Here is a 16,011-nt window from a genome sequence, read left to right on the forward strand (position 1 = left end):
AAACATTGGTCTCTTTGATGTCATGTATCACTTTCTTCCTTTACCTGAGTTTCTTAAATATCTAAACTATTGTCTCTTTGAGGATAGAATCTGGGTCTGCCCAGGAAACATATCACCTTGGAAAATAGATGTTCAGTAAATACCTGTTGAATAGATTTTTAAAATTTATGTTTCATTTTCCCCCAATTTCTCTACTGTTCTCAGAGTAAGGAGGAAAAAAGGATGACCTAAACCAAATTGTTGATTACAAAAATACTCCACAAATTTGCAAGAAATACATCGCTCACTCCACTGCCTCCCTTGAAACACAGTCAGTTCTCACCACATTTTCTAACCAATTATAATGCATGAAGGAGATCCAACGGTTCAAACCATTTTAATAGTAAATGCTAGTTATTGCTGTCATCTGCTCATTCATTCATTCATTTAACAAACAGTTCTTAAGGATGTCATTTGTATCAAGCACTGTGCAAGACTTGGGGGACCCAACAATGAATTAAATATAGTTCCTGCTCTCAAAAAGCTCCAAGTTCACTGAATGATAAAGACTATGCGCCAACAATGTAACATAACCTAGTGGGCTGAATAATTGAAATATCTTAGAGATTTATACCAGGTTTTATAGAAGCATAAAGGTGGGGACTTAATCAATGCTTTGTGTGGGTGGGGAACATTCGAGGGGAGCAGGGGGTTTGGCTCAGGACAAGCTTCTTAGAGGAATGTGCTGGAGTTTGGCCATAAAGGATGAGTAGAAGCAGAGGAGGTGCTAAGACGGGATGAAAATGCGTGGAGTCTCGGCAGTTTCAAGCAGTAGGACAAGGGCCCACACAACATATCCAGACATGGAAATTGCAGGGCTTGCCAAATTTCCATCCATTTCTAGGCCTTTAGCTTGAGATCTGGACCTACTACAAGGCCCAGGGATTGAAGCCTGTTAGTATCTCCCAAGCAAACTTTCCTTCACTGTATTATTTGCTGTTCTAAGCTTACAGACAACCATGTGCCCACTGCATTCCTGAAATATGCCTTTGTGTGATCATACAACAGTTTCTAGCTTATTTTTCTAAAATGAATTGTGCACTTGAAATATTTACAATGAATATTATATTCAGACATGATACTGGTAGAATGTTTTTTGTTTAATAAAAGTTTTCTTCCATATAATTTAATATGTGTGAGAACATTCAAGTTCACAAAAGCCAGATTATTTGCAGTGAGACTGATGTGAAGTCATATGTCATGGCTAGTATATTCTTTCAGGTCAAATAAAAATTAGATCACTTATTTCAGCCATATACATTTTATTTAATGGTTTAAATGGAATAACTACTTTATTCTTATATTATTTTCGATTCCAAGTATTATTTTATTTCTATTTTGGTTTTTTGATGATTCATACTAAATTGAATTTTAATAAAATTTCTGTCATTTTAATAGCAACTATCATTTGCAGTTTGCAGGGTAGGAAATGCTACCCCTTGTATAGTATATGCTTAATTACTATTATTATATGCCTACATACTGTGTAAAGCACTTACAATATTACCTGGCACATAGTAGATACTATGTCAATGTTTATTAAATTTCGATCCAATTTTCCTTAATTTGAATTATTCAGTTGTGGAATTTTGAAGCTGCATGGACTATCAGCAGTCACCTGCTCCAAACCAATCATTTCATTCACATGGAAACTGAAACCCAGAGGAGTGAAGTTCTTTTTTCAAGCCTTCTGCCATTTATTGTTGGCGCCTGGCCTAGGGTCAAGATCTCTGAACTCCTGGGTCATTGCTACTCCCACCATGCCCAGCTGGGACGTACTTTATAAAAAGTTGAAAAAAAATTTACGCGAACTGCTTATGAACTGAATATATACCTTTTAACAAATCCACTATCCTGAAAGTAGGCTTTTAAAGGCAAGAAACCTCACATTATTTCAGAATTATACTCATTAGTTCATTCTTTCAACAAAATTCAGTTAAGTGCTTACTATATCCAGGTATGAGATCTAAAAACCTGCCATAATTTTCCAGTGCTCAGGAGAATGGCAGAAAATTATTATATTTTCTAATTTCTAACAAAAAAACTCATTTCTTTTTTTTTCTCTTGCTTAATGTGCTTTTAATATCATTCTATGCAAAATATGGTAAGAGTTAGACAAATCTCTTTCTGAAATAGGAAAAATGCCTGCTTCTTCCTTGGAATTATGAAATTGGTACTTACAAACTTTTAGAAATTAAGATGTTCAGGTTAACCTAATGTCAGATGCAAATGAGAAATACTCCATGAAATTGAAATTCTTCTATTTTTTTATGCTCTCTGAGGTAGAAGCAACACAGGAGAAACTAACATGGGCACCCCTCAATCTTTCTTGGCTACAAGACCTTCGAAGTGCTGTGAAAGTCAGTGTATCACTCCACCCTCTGAGGTAATTAGGGAACACGTATATGCTATGAAAGAAAAAAAATGCTCTCCAAGGCCACCTCGCTACACGGAGTGACTACTTTGAATGTCAGTAGCCACTGTGCCTTTGTAACTGTGGATCTGAAATGCTTTCAACAGTGTCTTTCTAGTCACCTAAAAAATGGAATGGGAAAAATGTGGACTTCTGCATTATCAAAATGTCTGCAGATGGCACACTTTAAAGGATGATTTTACCTGCAAAAGCATGATAGCAACCATCTTTATCTCTTCTCCACAAAAACTTCCTCACCTCAAAGATTTCTCGTTTTTAACATGTTTTTTTACTTATTTGAGTAAAAAAGGCATGTATCTTTAAGCCCAATTCCAGGCTGTATCCCTCTCCCCCCTCCCTCACTTCTCTGGATAGTAGTTGAATCAAGATATATACTTTTTGAACTTTCAAGTTTATTTTTTCAAATATTCTCTATTTTCTTCCTTTTGATTTCTGTGGTTCCTATGTCCCCTGTGGTGTGTGTGTGTGTGCGCATGTGAGGGTGTTCAGCAATTGAAGTAACTTCCATCATAGATGTGCTAGGTGTTGGCCTCTAAACACATTCGGATGCAAAGCCTCTGACTGCAACATGACTTTCCTCCTGGGTCTGCCAGGACAGCAGTTATTTATTGGCTTCTTAGAAGAACCAAATAAAAGTTGTCTGTAATACTTTAATGAAAATAAAATCCATCCCATCTCTAGGGAGAACCCAGTATGGATGCAATATACTAATCAGGGGTGATTTTATAAAGGGAAGACTGTTCTTCCCGTATTGAAATGGTAAAATGAGTACAAGTAGAATGTTTGTTTCTGACCAGTGCCATATCATATGGATGAAAAGAAAAAATCAAGTAGTCATTTGGTTGTTTCCTTAGACGTGAGTAGGTAACCTTTAATATTCATCTAAAAACCATTATTTAGCTGTTGCCATCATAGAAATGTTAAAATTGACGACTCAAATTTTTAGCCACCCTTATATTTTAGTGGCAGTAAGATATGCGATTGCAAAGAGAAGCTTTTCATGGAAAAAAACCGACACTAGATAATCTTATACTAAAGAGTAGATAGCCTGCCCAGCCAAGTAGCATCATCCCGTTGTTTTTAATCGCTCGATCTTCAGTGGCTAGCCTTTTTCCCAGGCGCTTATTACTCTCTGAAATAATCTTGTTATTCATTTGTTTTATTGCCTAACTCCTTTACTAGAATAAAACCTTCCTGAGAGCAGGGACCTTTTCTGTTTAGCTCATCACTATTTCCCAGCATCACGTGTGCAGAATATGGCATATAATGTACACATGAGAAATATGGTTTGAATGACTGAATGAGTGAAATATGATTTGTATCTAGGAATATTCAGCCCTCACTCAAAAGTTTCTATTTCGTTCTGTTCCAAAGAAATAGGTATTTAAGTGGATACTCCAAGCCTCTGCTACATTCAACACTCAAAAGAAAATAGCAAAAAATTGCTATGCAACCTTAGGGAAGCCATTTAACCTCAGTACAGCTTTTTTATCTGTACAGTAAGGGATGCGACTGAATGATCCCTAAGGTCCCTTCTGACTCTACAGTTCCAAGACTCTACAACTTCAGGTAAATGTGGAGATATTAGAGTCTTCAGGCTATAAAATGCCTCTTTCTGTTCCTGGCCAGTTTCAGAGTGGTCACTCCAGCACTAAGACATAAATTACATGTCCTAGCCCTACAATATCAGCCTCAGCTTGGGAATGTGCCATGGCCACAACAGGAAAACCTAAGACACTTGTGACCACTGCTCTTACCATGTAAGGAGTATGGCTCTGTGACCAAAATAGAGATGAAGATAAGCTCTTAGCCCCACCACTTGTCACTGAGCAACTGTGGCTCTACTCAGCCCATTCATATCTCCACCACATTCCTCCAATATTCGAGACACACTTGTTTGGAGCTGCAGTTCTGGGTCTGGAAGTGTCCCCTCAGCTTCATTTGAAATACAGTGCTTCAAAATCCCCTTTGTTAAGCCAAAGAGGGTTTCCTTCCCCTTCCCCACCCACCCCCCGCAAAAAAAAAAAAAAGAAAAAAAAGAAGACAGTAGATTAATAATACTAAAGAAAGGACTATATTAAGGTAGGAAGATTCTCCCCAAGAAATCAAGTCTGACCTTTCACTTGTAAAGCCCCAATTACAAGCACTTGGGAGAATCCCATGAGTGAGACTAGGATGAGAACCCAAGTCTCTGCTGGGCTGCACTAGAAAAGGGAAAGACAAATTAGAAAAATGCCATCCCTCCAGGTACACAGGCTGGAGTTCAGCCCCTCTCCTACCAGCCTGGAGCCTTCCGGTAGTGCTCAGCGGGACAACTCTGCTCAGTGGCCATGGATCTCAGGACTCCCAAACTCACGCTCTTTTCTACCATTCATATTACCGCCCACTTCATGTTAGAAGAATAAGTATGTTATAATTTATGGGATTTCTAATGCTTACTCCTGGTGTTCTTGGCATTAGGGATTTTCTGGGCTAGTCCAGATCATTTAGAAGCTCCTTGAGTGAACCCTCTGAAGGCTGAGGGCCAGGTGAGCCCACCCTGACTTGAGCCTCACAGTTTAGTGAAAGCCACGAGACCAGGGCAAGCCAAGCAGCTGTTTAATTCACTGCGGTCTGCTGTGGATAGTCAGCCTGTTTCCCGGAAGAGGCTCAGCCTCCCTGCTTGCCAATATTTGGAGTTACCACAAAGCCTCTTAGATAAAGAATAGAGCTAATAGCTACTTGCATTCATTTTCAATTTTTTCCACCGCAGGGAGTTGCTTAGCGTTGCCATCGTAATTGACCAAGACCCTGATAGTCTTATTCTGATGCTATTTAACGATGCTCCAGATGCTCCAATGGTTCAAATGATCATTAGCATCATTAGAATGAGTGTGATCTTTTTTTTTTTAAATAATTTTATGTATTTATTTTTCCCCCAAAGCCCCAGTAGATAGTTGTATGTCATAGCTGCACATCCTTCTAGTTGCTGTATGTGGGACGCGGCCTCAGCATGGCCGGACAAGTGGTGCATCGGTGCGCGCCCGGGATCTGAACCCGGGCCGCCAGCAGCGGAGCGCACACACTTAACCGCTAAGCCACGGGGCCGGCCCAGAATGAGTGTGATCTTTTCAAGCTGACTGTGAGGATGATATGAGGTGACACTTATAGAGCCCCTGGTAGGTGCCTCTCAACCCAACTTAGTTACCATAACAATACTGTGAAAAAGCTTTTATTAACCCCACTGTACCATTGAGGAAGTTGAACAACAGAGAGCTTAAAGAACTTGCCCAAGTTCATATAGGTAAGTGGCAGAGCTAAAATTCAAACTCTGAAATCTGTTCTTTTAAGCATATGTTATATTGCCTTAAAAATTCTGGCATGTTTATTAAAATGATTCTTATTATATTTATACTTCATATTTGTAACTGCATGGACAATGTCTCAAAGCTGTTTGGGTAAAATTACTATTCTGGAAATACAATGGATTTGTTTTCATTGTAAAATCATTGGAGGATTTTATTAAAGTTGTCATTTTTGAGATATTGGAAATGCTCAAGATCAAATATTTATTATTCACCTTGTAGCGTTTCCCCTAGACAGACATCCATACAAAACAGGATTATTTCTAGGCCTGCCCGCCTGCTGCCTCGGGAGGGCCAGTATTAATAGCCTGCTCTCTTGGGTATCCAGTGACATAGGATAAGTGCCATTTATAAAGACTACAAGAGGGAGGTTACGTTTTCTAGGGATGAGGAATGAAAGTCAAGCACATTCTTCTGGAAGCAGAGAGCTCCTGGGGCAGTGTACCTCTCTACTCTCAGCAGCAGCCCCTCTACTCAGTTCCAGCTCATCTCAGAATATCTCCAGGCCTAGAAAGACCATGCCGGGCTCATCTAGAATAGCCCAGAGGCCCTCCAGCAACTTGCAATCCAGAGCTCTGGGGACTGAGCCACATTCACCCAGGAGGGCTCAAAAGACCCAAGGCTCCTTCACCTACCATCAGCCAACAGCAACGAGGGAAAACGCCACTCCCCTTTGACACAGTCCAGACTGCCCTTTTGTGACTGTAGTCCTCACAGCCACTCTCATCATCACTGCAAACACATATCAACTGCACACGTTATTTTTAAAGGATAACAAGGAGCCCGCAGTGTCACTGATCTAAGCTCAGCAGCTCTCCAGAGCTGGTCCCGGGCCAGGTGTCTGCCCAGCCAGCCCTGCAAGACATTACATGATTAGGGACAGAATTAGACATGTGCAAAGAACGGGCACTACTACCAGACGGCAGGTGTCAGGGGCCCGAGTGGGAAAAGGTGAGGTAACTAGGAAGGATAGTGCCCACTCTAGCGGCTACTCCATTTCTCATCCCTAAGGGGTTCTTCACCAATCAGAAGAGAGGATTCTTTAACAACAGCTCCCCACCCCCTGGCTGGGAACCACCAACAGCTTCTCAGAAAATGTTTCCAGGCAGGTGGTGAGCAAAGCCAGAAAGGAAAACCACAACCCCAGGCGGCACAGGAGACGCAAGAGCTCTGTGACCCTGACCCTGGTACAGAATTCACCTGCTTGGCAAGGTAGGACCATTTCACTCCAAGCCCAGGACCCAGTGTGCTTCACTATGTGCTGCCTCGCAGGCTGGAGCCAAGTGAGCCTCTGGAGTTTTGCCCACTGATATGGGCCTGGCTCTATGGGAGACCATCTTAGTGACGACAGGCACATGGTGTGGCCATTGGTGGCAGTGTCTCTGTCCTCAGGACCTCTTCAAATGGAGCATATCTGCACTGAGTAGGAATCATAAAATCAGCGACCTCCCCAGGGCTCTGAGCCAATCCCTACATTTCCAGATGAGCCACCTAAACTGATATGAAAGAACTGTGCTTATATAAGCCATATTCATTCATTCTTTATTTATTTTACTGGTTATTAAAAATGTCAGGCTCAGGGCCGGCCCTGTGGCCTAGTGGTTAAGTTCGGCACACTTCGCTCTAGTGGCCCAGGTTCAGTTCCTGGGTACAGACCTACACCACTCATCAGTGGCCATGCTGTGGCGGCATCCCACATACAAAATAGAGGAAGACTGGCACAGATGTTAGCTCAGGGCGAATCTTCCTCAGCAAAAAAAAAAAAAAATCAGGCTCGCTTTAGAAAAATGTGAATTATAGGAATATATAAGGAAGGCCTTGAAAATCACCTGCAGTCCCACTCTTCACTGCTTGTAATCTTTTGGTTTTGGGCATTTTTCCCCCTAGGAATGTATATGGGAGTAATTTATGAATATATACTTTCTATACTGTTTATATACTGCTTTTTCATTTTATTTCCTGAAGGTAAAAATCCCAGAAGTGAAATAAACCAGTAAAAGGTACGGACACTTTTAAAGCTCCTGCAGATTTGCAGTCTCATCTTGAAGCCTTGCAGGGGATAATTACACGCAGTCCTCTAGTAACCTATGAAAATGCTTGTAAACAAGTGTGTCATGTTTGACGAATGTTTGTATCAGGAATAATAGGGGTAATAATCCTGACCTTCATTGCTTAAGTTCTTCCTGATATCTGCACTAAATCCCTTCTGCTGACAACCTCAAACCTGTTCCTTCTTGTCTTGTTCTCAGTGAAAGAAAAAACAGCTGCTGCCTGTTGCTCCCCGACCTCCTCTATGAAGAAGACCGGTTGTCAAATTTCTCCGCGCCCTCCCAGTGTCCTCGGATGCTGACTAAATGGAGCCCCAGCGGTCTATATTTGCTCGAGGCCAAATGAGACCCACAGGACTTTCCTTCTGCTTGTGCTCTCCAGCCTCAATGTCCCCAACAGCAAGCCTGTTCCCCCAACAGAGGTCTCTGATGAGGGCCTGACCAGAGACGAGTATAGAGATTACTTCACTCGCCCACAAGCAGCACACTCCTATTAATACACGCCAGCCTCAGCGCGTCCTGCACTGGAGTGCTGATTCACGGCTTAATGATGAAGCTGTATTTGGCCTTTACAGTAAATAAATAAAAATAAAAAAGTTTATATTGTCCATTTTGGAATCTCTTTGGGATCTTCACCAAAAGAAAGCTTTCCTTCTATAAATAGATCCCAGATTTATCATGGATCTTTTCAGGAATGTGAGTATGGATAAGAGGGAGATGGATGTCAGTGATGTGTAAATCTAAACTGGGATGATTATGGTCAACGTCTTGAAGTCATCGTCTAGGAACCGGCCTTTGACTTTTGATAGAATTTGCCTTTCTAATGGTAAAATCATAATATTAGGGCATTTATCGGGTACTTCCCAATGCCAGGCACTGTGCTGAGCATTTTGCTGATGCTTATTTAATTCCTCACAGTAACTCTGTAAGTGGGTACTATGATTGTCCCATTTTACAGAGATTGAATGCACTTGTGAATGGATCTTAAAAACATAATGCTTAATTTAAAAAAAGAAGCAGAATGAGAAATACCACACAATACCATTTGTAAAAAAAGAATGCATATAAAACAATACACATTTTATAAGAATATGGGTAAACAGAACATGAAACATGTTAGAGTGGCTATTCACAGAGAAGAGAACAGGAGTAGGAAATGAGGATAAAAGGAAATAAATAGATAACAAGAGGGGCCACAGCAATGAGGACAATACGCCATGAACTGAGCAGGACAGTGCTTCAACACTCTGCACCTGAGGTCCCAGTGAAAAAACAACTCCAAAGCTTAGAGCAGTTTACAGAGCCAGGGACCTGGACTCAAACAGAGGTCTCACACCTGTCCCCTATGCAGCATGGCTTAACTAGCCTGTGAATCTTCAATTTTTAAAAAGATATCTGCTGCATAGCTAAATCTCTTTAGGCTTCAGCACTTACACAGTTTATATTTAATGTTGAGAAAAAGTGGATTCACAATATTTCTTACATGCCATACCTAAGTGTGAGCTAACCAGCCAGTCATTCATCCATTTGTCTATCAAGTTTTTATTGAGTGATTATTGTATCCCAGGCACTGGGTCAGGCAGAGGGCAAATGGAGATGAAGGAGCCAGAACTCCGGCCTCAATGAGCTCCCAGCTACTGAACCGTTCTCTCCCTGAGAACAGTCCCTACTGAACAGTCTTTCTCCTCCTGCTGGCCGCTTTGCAGCCCCACTGTCAGAACACAGATACGCTGCTCAAATTTGCACATAACTTTCCAAAGCACTAACTAGCATTTCTTATGACCATTTGGATTTCCACAAAGAAACTGAGCTACGATGGTGGACAACACTCATTTTCATTACTGGGTATTGATTTTTCTGGTAGCTAATCTTTCAAAACGTGTTGACCAAGACAGAACAACACATGTAAAAACCACTCTAGTAAAAGTGGTAAAATCTGCCTTGTTGACTCATGTGGTAACTTCTCTTCCTGTGACAGGAGGTGAATATTTTAGAGACATATCAGGAAGGAGGTCCTTGTATAAGGAAAGAATGGGTGTTTCTGGTGTGGTGTTGAGGAAGACAGAGAACCCTAGGATTTTGGGCTCGGTTTACACTCCCTTGGAGTCACTCAACTTACCTCGATAGTTTTACAGGTGTCCTCCAACTGGCTGATCACTCCCTGGACTCGGTCATTGCTTCCCACAAGGACAGCAATGCCATCACTGAGCTCGGACTAATGAAGAGAAAAGACGGATGCAAGATCTTAGGGGTTTTCTAGTCAGCACTGATTGTGGATTAATCGAAATAGTGTCCTCATGGGCTCTTAACCTAGGGTCCATGGAACCCCTAAGGAGTAACAGTGAGCCTGTGAACCTCCTGATCTTGTCAATAAAATTTTGTATGGATGTGTATATAAATGCATTTGTCTGGGAAGAGGTTTCATAGTTTTCATCAAATTTTTAATGGAACTGTGGCCTTGCTAAAAATATTAAGAATGCTGAATTATAGGCCACAGATAGAGAATAGCATATTCAAGCTAAAGAATTCTAAATATTGTTTATAAACGGAATGGAGTTCAATATGCAATATCAGGGACTCAAAACGAATTATTTGCCTAGTGCAGCTCAGGATCAGTTTTACTAGGGAAATATTTATAATAAATATTCATTTATTCACTTAATCAACATATGCTTATTATGCACTTTCTATGTCCTAGGTGCACGCAAATATTCACATACTACACTAAGTCATTACAAACTTGAAACTGCAACATTCGACTGGTTCTAGGGGAAAAATTTCAACTTGAAATTCTTCTCACTCTTTTGACTCGAAGAGATTCCATTGTTTATACTTAACCCCTTCCCAAGGTCAGCCTATGGAGCACCAGGGGGCACTAATGGGGACTCAGGAGACCTACATGCGTGGTCCAACTCTGCCTTTAACTTCTCTATGATGGTGGGCAAAACATGTAATCAATTGGACCCTAATTTTCTCACATATAAAGTGAGGAGGTTGGACCAGAATAGTGATTGTAAAACATTTTAAAGCTGCAGAAGCCTTTCTTCAAGTGGAGGCTGATATGGACTCCTAATAGATAAAAGTGAAGCTGCTTTGGCCAAACAGGAGCGAGGTGCAAGTCCTGCCAATCTGTCCTCTGTCCATCCCACGTGAGTCCCCAGGGCTCCGAGGGAAATAGTGTGAAACTGGTGCTATTCAATTCTAACAGGCTATGACTTGGGGGACGGGGGGAAGGAAAAGGGGGAATAAATCATAAGTGGATGGTAAAATGAATAAATGTTATAGATATCTTGCTAAATCCTGCTTCTTTACCAGTTAGTACTCACTGGTTGTAACTGGAGTTGCCCAAAAGTTTGGCTTCCAAATTTAATTCTGGCTCTGATCCTCACAGTAAAACACTGACCAGATGTGGAATCTATGATTCTAACAGAAAGAAGCTGAGATGCGCAGCTGCTCACATTCTAGGTGCCTAGAGTGGCCGCGTCCCTTTGAGCACACAACTCCAGGTTTACCTGCATCAAATGGATAAGTTCCTACTTCTCCACAGGTGAAACCAGGTTGGCAAGTTAGTGATAAACTGGGTGGTATGCTGTATTTGGTCAGAATGAGGCGGATGAGGCTGAGGCCCTGGAGTCGGGGCATGCGCCACACTCGAAGGAGGACTTGCAGCAACTGACCTAGGCTGAAAGGCTAGGAGGCCAGTTTAACCTAGCCTTGAGGGCCAGCACAAGGAAATATTTTAAAGTTGTTCTTTAATGAAATGCCATTCATTGTACTCTCACCCACTAGGAGTGGGGGAGAAAAGGCCTTGGGGGGCAGGGGTCAAAAGGAACTTTTCATCGGTGAACGAAGAAAAATATTCTGTGATTGGAGTAAAAAGTTATCCTTTTCTTATCTGTAGTCTGAACTTCAAATAATGTTTGAGCAGCTTGAGCTCGGACTGGGTCCCATAACATTGCTTGTCTTCAGCAACCTCCAAAGGGCACAAAAACAGCCACTCTTCCCCTCCACCCCTCTTCCTGACCCTCCGCATCCCTTCCCTCTCTTGCCCTCCCCACTATCCTCCAGAGAATCAAGCGTATGGCCACGTTTACGCAGCGTCCCTTCCCACTCCACCCTCCACGCCTGCCTAGCCTCAGGGCCCCAGTGACCCTGCATGGCTGGGGCCTTCCTCCTTCGGAGGCTGGGAGTCCATCACACAAGCACTTGGAAAGGGCTGTGGAGGAGGGGCTTGAGGAGCTCTGTTACCTTCTGCCTCTGGAACACATGAGTAAGGGGAGCCACCTGGCAATCCTTGTGTGCCCCAAAGACCTTGCACAGAGAGCAGGTGGGCACTTCACAGTTCAGACAGTAGATGTTGATGCGCTCCTCTTCGTGTTCCTCACACATGGGCTGGTCCGACTTCTTTTCTGGTCTGGGAGGAGATAGGCAGATGGATATGTCAGCTCCCATTGGGACAGAGGGGAGAGGAGTGATCAGCATTGCAAACCTGGACTAGTCCCTGCACCCCCATCAACCCCGTATCAGAAGACTCCCAGGGTGCTCAGAGCCCTCCACAACTGGTCTAGCAGTAGTGTGCTGACAAATTAACATCCAGCCTGGAGGTGGGGACATGGAGACTTTGATCTGTAGCATTTGCCAATTTCCATGGTCTGAGTGTTCCCACCATGGCTGATGTCATGGTTTAAAAACCAACTAGTGCAATTCCTGAAAGTTGAACACTGGGCTCTTCCATTAGGAGTGTGCTTTAGCACTGTTTCCACACGCTCACAAGTCTCTCAAGAGACACTTTCCAATTATGGGTGGAGAAGGGGAGGCTGCGGATAAACTAAATCTCAAGTTTGTACCAGCCGGGTAGGGGTGCTAGATCCCACCCCTCCAGCCTCTGGCCCCAGCAAACCCCTTTCCTACCAAAAGGAGTAAGAATGGGAGTGGGCTGAGGAGACCAAATCTCTAATTATTAACCCAGGCGCTGGCTGGAAGTAGCTGTGTGTGATAGGGGAAATGTCAGCATGTGCTTTATTAATTTGTTTGGGTCTCATCCTGCCATTAGCACAGAAAATGTAAATAACTTCCTGAGGACTTGGCAGTGGTTGAGAGTGGGTAGTATGTGCTTGGTGAATGTGAACAATTATACTGAATACGCAATAAGAAAACTGCTGAATGCTGGTCTGGGACATGGTGGTAAGTTGGAAGTGGGAATCTCACTTCCAAGTTTCAGTTTTCCCAACAGGTCAGCACTAACCAAAACTTTTCAGAGTTGCCCAGGTAATCGTGGGCCATTGAGTTTGTATGTGCTAGTGAGACGATAACCAAGCAATGAAGAATTGACAGCCGGAGAGATGGAGTGACAAGTCTTCGCTGCTTAAGGATAACCTGCTAGCTGTGTAATCACCTGCAGTAGCCCAGGCTCATAACACAGAGTAGGGCCCTGTATATTCCCCTAACCTGCAGCGTGGCTTAGGTGTTACGATCAAGATCAAAATTACGGCAAATTGTGGTGCTTTAGGTTCCCTCTGGAGAGCATGGTGAGAGATGTGGGATTTTTATATAATCTATCTAAAGACTGAGGCTGTTAATAGTTTTCAGAAGTGTTTGAAAAATTTAAATACAAATCCAAAACCTTTCTCATATTCCCAAACACATGGTTACTTAGAAGCATCTCAGATTTGGGACTGGATTTTTTTTAGTTGTTATCAAGACCCACTTTTTAAAAACTACAGGTTTTTATGGGCCATGAAATCAGTTTAGGAGGTCATGACTAGCATTGTTAAAATCAAAATAGAATAGCAAATACTCTGAACTACACAAAGTAAGGATAAGTATTGATACGTGAAACTTTTGTTTCGAGTGTACATAGATATGTATGTGTGTACATGTGTCTATACACGTATCTATGTACACTTGAAACAAAAGTATATATTTCATATATATCTACATATCTACATCCATCCATATATGTAATAGTCACTGGATCACAATATAATACTTCTGACTGTGAGCTGTGAATAAAAGTGTTTGAAAACCATTGATATTGATGTGTGGTATCATGTAGCTACAGCCCCAGAACTTAGAGAAAGGCAGAGAACACGCCAATTTGCGTCTATAAGTCACTAGGTGGAAGTAAGTGCTTGAGATTGGGCTAGCGGTTGGGAGAAGCCCTGGGTCTGGTAAGAAACTTGTATGGACTTCCAGCTTCAAGATTTCAGAAGCTGATTTTTGTAAAAGGAATTTTTACCTGGTCTTGTAGCAGATATGTTTTACATGAAGTCTATGACCTCCCGACTTGATTTCTGCCTTATGCTTGGAAGCTAATTGAGGAAAGTAAACTCCACAACTGAAAAAATTATCCCCCCTCCCAGGTCTGTCTGTTTCCTCCACTAGAATGTGGGCTTCACGAGGGCAGGGGCATGGTCTGTCTTCTTTTTTGCTGGATGTCCAGTGCCCAGAACAATGCCTTGAGCAGAGTGGGTTCTCAGTAAATATTTGTTGTCTGAATGAGTAAGAAATGAAAGAGAATTTGCCAAATTAATGGACAGTATTCCCTGTGCTCTACCATAAAACCACTCACCTGGAGAAGGCATGTGAAACATGAAGAAAGTCCTGGGTCACTTGACATGCATGAACGGCAAAGGAAGAGACCAGACAACATCCTATAGACTCTATTTATAAATGGCAAAGCCCTCCAAGGCTTATCTAGAAACTAGGAGTGGTGATTTGGTCTTTGCTTGGTCAAAGGCTTCTCCACCTCTAGAACCTTCCCTCCCATGTATCTCTACTTCATAATAAATGTCAAGCAAGTGTCTGGAGCACATTTACTGGAAAATGCCACAGGCGATGCTACTGTGGCTCATCTCCCCTAGGCATTACCTGAGGGCAGCCTGCTTCCCATGTGCTGTTCTGATGTCAACAGCTCTGACGAGAACCCAGGTATACGCAGTATATGCAACACTGAAAATGTGGAAATAGCCATAAGGCTCTATGTTTAGTTTTTGATTGTGATTATTTATTTTTTCATAATACAATACAGACTAAGAACTACTTCTCATATTCCTTATTAGGTTTTTCTTGTTTAGGTGGCAACACAGGCCCAGAGGCAATCCCCACCTATAAAAATGTGTATAATGAGAGGAGTGACATTAGCAACATGGCGGAGTGAGCTGTTCCCTGTGTCTCTCCCCCTTTGAACTACAACTAAAAGGACATTCATCGATCAGCAGAGGATACCCACACAGCACATCAGGATGTCTGAGAAACCCGAGCAGCTATATATCTGAAGGTGGATGGACTACCCCCACCTCGAGGAGGTGGTAGAGATAGGTGAGCACACTCTGGACCCCAGGCAGCCCAGCACACGTGTGCGACTACCTTCCTGGCTGGAGAGATCATAGCACCGCTGTGGCCCCAAGGGTGGGAGCGTACCTCAGTGCAACTGTGGAAACAGGTGACAGCAGCCCTAAGCCCACCATGTGATCACTTTCCCGTCTAGTGGGGGAGCCCTCAGGGCCACACAGCCCACAGAGAGTGGCATAGACTTGGACCCAGTGGAGAAGCCCCGCCCGCCAAGCACAAAGGCCAGTGCTGCTTAGGAGCAGAGGGCAGCTGAGCTGCTGCTCAGGCAAACAAGCTCCCAGCTGCCATGAACACCCATCGTACTGCTGCGGCCCCAAAGGGGGGAAGTGTGTCTCAGTGGGACTGTGAGAGTGGGCGGCAGTGGCCCTGAGCCCCTTTGTGATCACTCTTTCATCTAGTGGGAGAAACCGCAATCCCACTCAGCCCCAGGAAGTGGCTGGCTCGGTCCCAGACGGGAGCTCCCACCCAGCAAGCACAACAGCTAGTGTGACCTAGGAGCAGAAGGCGGCTGAGATCCCAGTCCAGGTGAACAAGCTCCCGGCTGCTGTAAACACCCATAGTACTGCTGTGGCCCCAAAGTGGGGAAGCGTGTCTCTGCAGGACTGTGAGAGCAGGTGGCAGTAGCCTTGAGCTCCCATGTGACCACACTCTCATCTGGTGGGAGAATCCACAATCCCACCCGGTCCCAGGGAGTGGCTTTTTCTCAGTCCCGGAAGGGAAGTCCCGCCCACCAAGTACAATGGCTGGTGTGACCTAGGAGCAGAGGGCTGCTGAGATCCCAGTCCAGGCAAAC

General features: G+C 43.2%; 1 protein-coding gene across 5 annotated transcripts in view; it reads right to left on the reverse strand.

Annotated features, from left to right (window-relative positions):
• Nucleotides 1-16,011, reverse strand: part of TRIM55 (tripartite motif containing 55) — a 67,990-nt gene that overhangs the window by 31,893 nt on the left and 20,086 nt on the right. For all 5 annotated transcript variants that reach the window (XM_087420502.1, XM_087420501.1, XM_087420503.1 and 2 more), the window contains exons 3-4: nt 12,114-12,279; nt 9,985-10,080 (exon numbers count right to left, since the gene is read on the reverse strand). In XM_087420502.1, coding sequence (XP_087276628.1) covers nt 9,985-10,080; nt 12,114-12,279 — 262 coding nt within the window. The remainder of the gene's footprint in view (nt 1-9,984; nt 10,081-12,113; nt 12,280-16,011) is intronic.

Source organism: Ceratotherium simum, chromosome 31, assembly GCF_057802395.1.
Source record: "Ceratotherium simum simum isolate JZ-2026a chromosome 31, ASM5780239v1, whole genome shotgun sequence".
Classification (NCBI taxonomy): Eukaryota; Metazoa; Chordata; class Mammalia; order Perissodactyla; family Rhinocerotidae; genus Ceratotherium; species Ceratotherium simum.